Genomic DNA, 10,197 nt, shown 5'->3' with positions numbered 1-10,197 from the left:
ACCTAGAGAAGTTCCTTTAGCATTTGTTTTAAAGCTGGTTTGGTGGTGCTGAATTCTCTTAAGTTTTGCTTGTCTGTAAAGCTTTTAATTTCTCCGTCTAATCTGAATGAGATCCTTGCTGGGTAGAGTAATCTTGGTTGTAGGTTTTTCCCTTTCATCACTTTAAATATGTCCTGCCACTCCCTTCTGGCTTGCAGAGTTTATGCTGGAAGATCAGCTGTTAACCTTATGGCAGTTCCCTTGTATGTTATTTGTTGTTTTTCCCTTGCTGCTTTTAATATTTTTTCTTCGTATTGAATTTTTGATAGTTTGATTAATATGTGTCTTGGCATGTTTCTCCTTGGATTTATCCTGTATGGGACTCTCTGTGCTTCCTGGACTTGATTGACTATTTCCTTTCCCATATTAGGGAAGTTTTCAACTATAATTTCTTCAGATATTTTCTGAGTTCCTTTCTTTTTCTCCTCTTCTTCTGGGACTCCGTTCTTCTGCCTCAGTTATTCTGCTGTTGATTCCTTCTAGAGAATTTCTAATTTAATTTATTGTGTTGTTCATCACTGTTTGTTTGCTCTTTAGTTCTTCTAGGTCCTTGTTAAATGTTTCTTGTATTTTCTCCATTCTATTTTCAAGATTTTGGATCATCTTTACTATCATTACTCTGAATTCGTTTTCAGGTAGACTGCTTGTATCCTCTTCATTTGTTTGGTCTCATGGGGTTTTACCTTGTTCCTTCATCTGTGTGTTTCTCTGTCTTCTCATTTTGCTTAACTTACTGTGTTTGGGGTCTCCTTTTTGCAGCCTGCAAGTTCGTAGGTTGTGTAGGCTTCCTGGTGGAGGGAACTGGTGCGTGTGTTCTGGTGAATGAGGCTGGATCTTGTCTTTCTGGTGGGGAGGACCATGTCCGGTGGTGTGTTTTGGGGTGTCTGTGACCTTATTATGATTTTAGGCAACCTCTGTGCTAATGGGTGGGGTTGGGTTTCTGTCTTGCTCATTGTTTGGCATAGGGTGTGTAGCATTGTAGCTTGCTGGTCGTTGAGTGGAGCTGGGTCTTAGTGTTGAGATGGAGGTCTCTGGGAGAGCTTTTGCTGTTTGATATTACGTGGAGCCGGAAGGTCTCTGGTGGGCCAGTGTCCTGAACTCAGCTCTCCCAACTCAGAGGCACAGGCCTGACACCTGGCTGAAGACCCTGTCAGCCACACGGCTCAGAAGAAAAGGGAGGAAAAAAGAAAGAAAGAAAAAAATAAAATAAAATAGTTATTAAAACAAACAATAAATATTATTAAAAATAAAATAATTTTTAAATTAATGTAAAAAAGGAAAGAAAGAAAGAAAGAAGAGAGCCACCAAACCAAAAAACAAATCCACCAATGATAACAAGTGCTAAAACTCTACTAAAAAAAAAAAAAGAAAAAGGACAGACAGAACCCTAGGACAAATAGTAAAAGACAAAATCACACAATCAGCCACACGGCTCAGAAGAAAAGGGAGGAAAAAAGAAAGAAAGAAAAAAATAAAATAAAATAGTTATTAAAACAAACAATAAATATTATTAAAAATAAAATAATTTTTAAATTAATGTAAAAAAGGAAAGAAAGAAAGAAAGAAGAGAGCCACCAAACCAAAAAACAAATCCACCAATGATAACAAGTGCTAAAACTCTACTAAAAAAAAAAAAAGAAAAAGGACAGACAGAACCCTAGGACAAATAGTAAAAGACAAAATCACACAAAGAAGCATATACCTACACAATCACAAAAAGAGAAATAGGTAAATTATATATATTAAAAGAAAAAAAAGGAAGAGAGCAACCAAATCAGTAAGCAAATCTACCAATGGTAATAAACTCTAAATACTAAACTAAGATAAACCTAAGACCAGAAACAAATTAGGTGCCGAAAGCAAACCCCAAGTCTACAGTAGATCCCAAAGTCCCCCTCCTCAATTTGGGATGATTCGTAGTCTATTCAGGTATTCCACAGATGCAGGTTACATCAAGTTGACTGTGGAGATTTAATCCGCTGCTCCTGAGGCTGCTGGGAGAGGTTTCTCTTTCTCTTCTTTGTTCGCACAGCTCCCGGGGTTCAGCTTTGGATATGGACCCGCCTCTGCATGTAGGTCGCCTGAGGGCATCTATTCTTTGCTCAGACAGGACGGGGTTAAAGGAGACGCTGATTCAGGGGCTCTGGCTCAGGCCGGGGGCAGAGAGGGGTACGCACGCGTGGTGAGCCTGCGGCGGCAGAGGCCGGCGTGCCGTTGCACCAGCCTGAGGCACGTCGTGTGTTCTCCCGGGGACATTGTCCCTGGATCACGGGACCCCAGCAGTGGCGGGCTGCACAGGCTCCCGGGAGGGGAGGTGTGGAGAGTGACCTGTGCTCGCACACAGGCTTCTTGGTGGCGGCAGCAGCGGCCTTAGCGTCTCATGCCCGTCTCTGGGGTCCGCGCTGATAGCCGCGGCTCGCGCCCGTCCCTGGAGCTCCTTTAAGCAGCGCTCTGAATCCCCTCTCCTCGCGCACCAGGAAACAAAGAGGGAAGACAAAGTCTCTTGCCTCTTCGGCAGCTCCGCGCCCGTCTCTGGAGCTCCTTTAGGCGGCGCGCGCGCTTAATCCCCTTTCCTTGCGCACCAGGAAGCAAAGAGGAAAGAAAATGTCTCTTGCCTCTTCGGCAGCTCCAGACTTTTTTCCGGACTCCCTCCCAGCCAGCCGTGGTGCACTAACCCCTTCCGGCTGTGTTCACGCCGCCAACCCCAGTCCTCTCCCGGCTTCCGACCGAAGCCCGAGCCTCAGCTCTCAGCCCCGCCCTTTCCGGCGGGTGAGCGCCGCCAACCCCAGTCCTCTCCCTGCGATCCGACTGAAGCCCGAGCCTCAGCTCCCAGCCCCCGCCTGCCCCGGCGGGTGAGCAGACGAGCCTCTCGGGTTGGTGAGTGCCGGTCGGCACCGATCCTCTGTGCGGGAATCTCTCCGCTTTGCCCTCCGCACCCCTGTTGCTGTGCTCTCCTCCGCGGCTCTGAAGCTCCCCCCTCCGCCACCCGCAGTCTCCGCCCACGAAGGAGCTCCTAGTGTGTGGAAACCTTTCCTCCTTCACAGCTCCCTCCCACTGGTGCAGGTCCCGTCCCTATTCTTTTGTCTCTGTGTTTTCTTTTTTCTTTTGCCCTACCCAGGTATGTGGGGTGTTTCTTGCCTTTTAGGTAGTCTGAGGTCTTCTGCCAGCGTTCAGTAGGTGTTCTGTAGGAGTTGTTCCACGTGTAGGTGTATTTCTGATGTATTTGTGGGGAGGAAGGTGATCTCTCCGTCTTATTCCTCCGCCATCTTGAAGGTCTCTCTCTAGCTTTTACTTTTTTATAAATGTTACTTTATGTGTAGCAATTTCTAATATGTATAAAGCATTATTGATTGCACGCATGTTAACCTGTACCCTCTTCCTGAACAACATGTACTTTTCTTATTCAGCACAAGTTATTAATTCAGGTCTTGGGAACTTGCCAGTTGTCCCAACAACATCCTGTGTGTCACCATAGAACTTATGTAAAATCCCATGTGTATTTATAAGAAGGCTGATCAATCATTCAGGAAAGGTCAATGTATAAGCCTGTGTCAGCTGTGCTGGCAATTGTGTTTTTACAAAGTAATTCCTCACAATTTTTTTACCTTATTTCTAGTGTGCCTCCTGGGATTGAAGGCATGAAAGAGCAAGACCTGTGCAACAAGATAATGGCTAAAATATTAGAAAATTATAATACCCTGTTTGAAGTGGAGTATGTAGAAAATGATAACCAGAGGTGTGAAAACCTGGCGAGGCTTATCATAGTAAAAGTAAGTAACTTTGGTGTTTAATTTTCAGTATTGCTGCATTTTTTATGGAAGATATTTTATTTAATCATTCTCTGTTATAAAAATTCCTTATGGATATACCTTCAGATTATTATTCCTATGTTGAATTCTTTTTACGAAATCTGTTCTTTGTATCAAGTGTTTGTTAAACTGATATATATTCTTCTAAGATTGGAGAATAATTGTGGATTGATGTTTCCTTACTGCTATAAAATCATCTCAAAAGCACTTACATGAGCCCAGAGGTATGGTCTGTTGGGTGCACTGCCTCTTTATGGAAGCCTGGTGTTAATAGCAGGGATACGTGCTTAGGTCTGTGTCCAGAAGTGTTAGCTTACCAAGTAGACTGTGGATTCCTGAAGACAGTATTACTGTGTCTTTTTGTCTCTCTTGTTCCTGGCACACTTCCAAGTTCAACTTGAGACTGTAAGTCCCATATATGCGGTCCTTGGTAACTGTCACCAGTAAAGGAGACTAGTTTTAAAACCTATAAAGGAATCTTGACAATAGTATCTAAATCTTTTTATCATTGGCTGATATTTTATAACATATCTTTTACACATTAGGTTAATGCATGTAGTTCTCTAAAGATTTACAACTGAGAGTCAGAAGATAAACATCCAAACCAAGTCCTTCAGGTAGGGACTAGAGGGAAGGCATCTTATTTCTTTCTCATTCATATTGAGGTAAATCTTGATGGAACTGATATGGGAGGTTCCCTCAGGAGGTTTCCTGAGACTTATCACATTTACAGACCACACTATACTCTTGTTGATTCATATGGCACTTGGTTTGGGCACTGAAGGGCTGTTTTCATTTCTCCTTCCAGTTGAGGCATGACTTTGAAGAAGAAATGAAAGGTAAGCGGTATCGTGTAGCACCCAACCAAAACAGCAAAAGAAGACCAAAATGAGGTTTTCTTAACTAGGGCTCATGTGTGAATACAGCAGACTCCCTATAGGGGATAGTGTACGTATGAGAGGAATGCATTTGACGAGAATCTTGCCAACCTGATAAACTGAAATCTGAGGAAAAGGAAGAACAATGCTCAGATAAAATGAGCTACTTTGGAGAATATCAAGTGTAGCATAAAGTGGAGGTAATGTGGTAGCTGAGAAAATATCAGTGATTCATAAGAGAATATTAAAAAAGTAACTTGTATCAGTTTTTCTATGAAAAATTTAAATAATTTTCTAAATAGAAAAAAATCTACCGTAAATATGTTTATCTGACTCCTATAGTGCTTTGCAAAGGGTCTCTTTTTAAAATATTAAAAAGTGACTGTGTTTCAGCTATATCACGGATAAACACTTTGTAACACATATACCTTTTAACTGGGGCTGATAAGATAGTATGGTAAACCTAAAATAGAATGAAAATAGATAAATATGATTTCCTAAGCAAGACAAACTTGCTGAGATACAAATAATCACTAGAATACACCAACAGGAGCTTACATGCTGTACAAATAAAATAACACCTGTTGAGATCTTTGCAAGAGTGCCCTGCATGGAAATCCTTGAGCTACTAGGTTTAAGCATGAGAGTACAAGATACATAAACTGAAGACACTGAGGGAGTCTAATACAGATATCTTAGGTGGGTGAGTATGACTGCTACTCTCCTAATGCAAGTGTCAGATCTGGCCTAGAGGCACATAAATGTCACCACTGGGAACTCCATGTCTATACTCTGAAGCATCATTCTTTAAAGCAGAATATTTAATGCGTTTTTTACTGATCTTGCTGATAGTCTTACCTCTGAGATGGTAAATAATGCAACAAGGAAGCATGGTTTTCTGGACCTAATTATAACCAATAAGGATGGAATGGAAGTTATGGAAATTAGTTTGATGGGCTGTACCAGGGCCATTTTAAGGTCCATAACAGTAAAGAATGTGCTAGCCATGGTTAGATATGTAAACCTGGACATTGTTTAGAACGCAGATTTTTCTAAAATTCCTAAGATCGTAGAAACATTAGAGATAAGCCAAAAGGAAGCTGGATTGAAAAGGGATTGGGAGGTTCACAATGATATCATTAACATACTGAAAAATAGGAAGAATGGAAGACCAGCTAAGAAAAACAAGGTATCATTCTCGTGAGCTCAGCTTTTAGAAGGATGTATACAAAAAGAGTAAACAGGCACAGAACAAGTGATAAATACACTACAGTGACAGAGACTCGAAATATCTGAGCTGAGAATAAGCTGAGGCTCATAAAACGTACTGAGACAGAGAAAAGGGCTTTTAAAGGGAAGAAGTACTAAACCTATCCACTGACATACCTCTGTGTGCCCCAGTGTAGGAGCCAAAGTGTTGGATGACATTCTCATGATACCCTTGTGGGCTAAATGAAAATTGGGGACCCAGACAAATACAGATTTGGTTGCATTTGGACCAGGATGAAGAACTTTGACCAGAGTGTTGGAATATAGATTGCTGTTCAGTTCAGGGGAGGTCTCTACATTTGTCTGTGTCATTCTCAGTATTTTAATCATTGGCTTAAACGAGCACATACTTAGCACTTTTGTGAGTGAGATAAAGCTGGAAGAATAGGTCAGATAGTGGATGGCTGGATATGTAGACCAACAAAATGGTGTGTGTGTGTGTATAGCCCTTTCCCTATTCTTTCTTGCTGTAAAAAAAAAAAAAAAAACCCCAAACCCAGTTTTATTTGGGCCTGCAGCAGTGTGCTTAGGTCAGACAGGCCCCAACAGATGGATGAGTCGTAAATGGTCTATAATACTATCCTCTTTAGTCAGTGATTGACTTAAAGGTCGGCTGTGACACAGTTCGGGCCAAGGAAATGTAAGGGAAAGTGTGCTGGGGGCAGAGGGTCTGGGAAATATTTTCATTCCTGATTACCAAAAAGAGAATGATTTAAGAGATCAGAGCTGTGGTTGCCTCTGGGTGGAGTTGGGGGTGGCAGCAGTGGTGATGACTGACAAAGAAAGTTCCCCAGGGAGCCCTCTGGGGTGATGAAAATGTTCTCAATCGGGAAGTGGGTTATATGGGTGTATGCATTTGTCGAAACTCTTTCAACTGTACACCTAAAATTTATGCATTTTACTCTATGTAAGTTATTATTTAAATTTTAATAAAAAAGCAAGAGAGTAGGCCTCTGGGTCAACATGCCCCTGCTCCCATCCTGCTTTCAGATGTTCTCATGTGAAAGCAGAATGCGGGGTGCTGCCACCATCACCTTTTGCCCTTGATGAATGTACCGCTGACACACTGAGGTTGGCAGCTAAAGGAGGAAAAAGACTCAGTTCCTCATTGTTGCTCATCTGCTGAGCCAACCCTCCACACACATACCTCTGGACTTTTAGTTATGAGAGGGAAATAAATGTCATCATAGGATAAACTACTTACAGTGCAGTAGTCTGTTTCTTGCGACAAAAGCATCACGTCTGACGGAAGCAGTATAATTGGAAAGTCCTCTACTTAGGTTCATGGCCAAGAGGAGACCAAAATTAATTAATAATAGTTCAATTAAAATATGCATGGATTTTAGTTAACTTCTAACACAGTATGAAATGTCAGTGTGATGTGATTGCCAAAAAAACAAAAAACAAAATAAAACAAAAAACTGCAGATTGATTCACTGAGTATACTGAATAATATTTAGAATAAAGAATGTGTGTCTCCCTGCACTTGGTGTAGATCAGGCAGCATCTGTAGCATTAGATCTGATTCTGAGTACTGTGTTCACACTCTCCTGACAATCACCACTGGTCGTCACTTATTCTCACTAAATATGTATCTGCCTGGGTGACTGTCTTTTACTTCAGTTCCCTTACTGCTGATGACTTCTAAATCATAACTCCTAGCCTCAACCTATCGGAAGAGCAATAGAGCCATATTTCTCACTACCCATGAGAAACCATATGGTGACTGAAATTGCTCACGCCCACAACATCATCACCAAAACTTTGTCTATGTTCTACCCTCTCCAACCTTAGTTTGCTGGCCACCAGTCTGCCAAGCTGGAAGCCTTAGTTTGCCCTTAACTCCTCCTCCTTTACCATTCCCACTGGGACTCACATTCTGCCTTAGACATCGCTCTTGAAACGGGTGTCTTGTGTCCACCCCACCCCCCCAGTGCTTTAGATTAGGCCCTTATTACAGTCACACAATTTCAAACTGTTCTCCCACCTCTAGACTCACCCTCTCTCCATCTCCTTTCTACCAGTGATAGAATGATGTTCCCCCAAAACAAACCTGATCATAGCATAGTCTTGACTTAAGTAAGCAAACCGTTTGCTGTTATTGTTTTGCTTTCCCCCACTTTTACTGACAATATACAATCAAAACTTATTTACTTGGAATTTAGGCCCTTTATACTCTGTCCACAAGCCAAACTTTCCCCATGGAATGCTTGAATGAATTTTGAATTGTTCTTATCTTCTTCCTATTTCTCTGGCCTCTCTTCCATCTCCTTTGAGGTCTCTTCCTTCTGAGTCAGTATTAAACATTATTTCCTAGGTTCATTCTTTGGCCTTCAGTCTAGAGCTCTCCCTGGCAAACCCTACGTCTATATCTAACTACCGAATGCTCACCTGTACCTGCATGTCCTGTGGATTGTCTCATCATCTTTCCTTGCCCTTGAAGATCTGAATGCTCCATTTGAATTCTGGGGCCTAATGAATGACCCGTCCATCCACACAATCACCCTAGGTTGATATCCATCAATCACTAAAACCTGTTCATTCTGCTGCTTAAGTACCTCATAAAGCTCTCCCACCCTCACTGGTGCTTCCTCATAGCCTCTCATCCAGGCAGGAGAATTCTACACCTGGTCCATTATCACATGCACCTGGTGATCCAGACTGAGTCGGAAAACTCAAGGCAGGCCTCCAAAACCTGTATTTTAAGAGGCTTCCTTGGAGATTGGTTAAAGATGGCGGAGTAGAAGGACATGCTCTCACTCCCTCTTTCGAAAACACCAGAATCACAACTAACTGCTGAACAATCATCGACAGGAGGACACTGGAACTCACCAAAAAAGCCACCCCACATCCAAAGACAGAAGAGAAGCTGCAGTGAGATGGTAGGAGGGGCGCAATCACATTAAAATCAAAACCTGTAACTGCTGGGTGGGTGACTCACAGACTGGAGAACAGTTACACCACAGAAGTCCACCCACTGGAGTGAAGGTCCTGAGCCCCACTTCAGGTTCCCAACCTGGGGGTCTGGCAACAGGAGGAGGAATTCCCAGAGAATCAGACTTTGAAGGCTAGTGGGATTTGATTGCAGGACTTCGACAGGATTGGGGGAAAGAGACTCTGCTCTTGGAGGGCACACACAAAGTAGTGTGTGCATCAGGACCCAGGGAAAGGAGCAGTGACCCCAGGGGAGACTGAACCAGACCTACCTGCTAGTGTTGGAGGGTCTCCTGCAGAGGCCAAAGGTGGCTGTGTCTCACCGTGAGGACAAGGACACTGGCAGCAGAAGTTCTGGGAAGTACTCCTTGGTGTGAGCCCTCCCAGAGTCCGCCATTAGCCCCACCATAGGGCCTGTAGGATCCAGTGCTGGGTCACCTCAGGCCAAACAACCAACACGGAGGAAACTCAGGCCCACCCATCAGCAGACGAGCAGATTAAAGTTTTACTGAGCTCTGCCCACCAGAGCAACACCCAGCTCTACCCACCACCAGTCCCTCCCATCAAGAAACTTGCACAAGCCTCGTAGATAGCCTCATCCACCAGAGGGCAGACAGCAGAAGCAAGAAGAACTACAGTCCTGCGCCCCGTGGAGCAAAAACCACATTCACAGAAAAATAGACAAGATGAAAAGGCAGAGGGCTATGTACCAGATGAAGAAACAAGATAAAACCCTAGAAAAACAACTTAATGAAGTGGAGATAAGCAACCTTCCATAAAAAGAATTCAGAATAATGATAGTGAAGATGATCCAGGACCTCGGAAAAAGAATGAGGCAAAGATTGAGAAGATGCAAGAAATGTTTAACAAAGACCTAGAAGAATTAAAGAACAAACAAACAGAGATGAACAATACAATAACTGAAAAAAAATACACTAGAAGGAATCAATAGCAGAATAACTGAGGCAGAAAAACGGATAAGTGACTTGGAAGACAGAATGGTGGAATTCACTGCTGCAGAACAGAATAAAGAAAAAAGAATGAAGACAGCCTAAGAGACCTGGGACAACATTAAACACACCAACATTCGCATTATAGGGGTCCCAGAAGGAGAAGAGAGAGAGAAAGGACCCGAGAAAATATTTGAAGAGATTATAGTCAAAAACTTCCCTAACATAGGAAAGGAAATAGCCACCCAAGTCCAGGAAGCACAGAGAGTCCCATACAAGATAAACCCAAGGAGAAACACACCAAGACACATAGTAATC

At 42.8% G+C, this 10,197-nt stretch overlaps 1 protein-coding gene across 14 annotated transcripts in view; it reads left to right on the top strand.

Moving 5' to 3' along the window:
* FAM13A (family with sequence similarity 13 member A) overlaps window positions 1-10,197 on the top strand; it is a 381,052-nt gene that overhangs the window by 113,845 nt on the left and 257,010 nt on the right. For all 14 annotated transcript variants that reach the window (XR_003680461.2, XR_008617746.1, XR_008617749.1 and 11 more), the window contains one exon: window positions 3,656-3,809. Coding sequence is in view for 6 of the 14 variants with exons in the window: in XM_028491594.2 (XP_028347395.1) it covers window positions 3,656-3,809 (154 nt within the window). In the remaining 8 variants the exon portion in view is untranslated. The remainder of the gene's footprint in view (window positions 1-3,655; window positions 3,810-10,197) is intronic.

Source organism: Physeter macrocephalus, chromosome 7 (genome assembly GCF_002837175.3).
Source record: "Physeter macrocephalus isolate SW-GA chromosome 7, ASM283717v5, whole genome shotgun sequence".
NCBI lineage: Eukaryota > Metazoa > Chordata > Mammalia > Artiodactyla > Physeteridae > Physeter > Physeter macrocephalus.
This window is presented reverse-complemented; position numbering and strand designations above follow the sequence as displayed.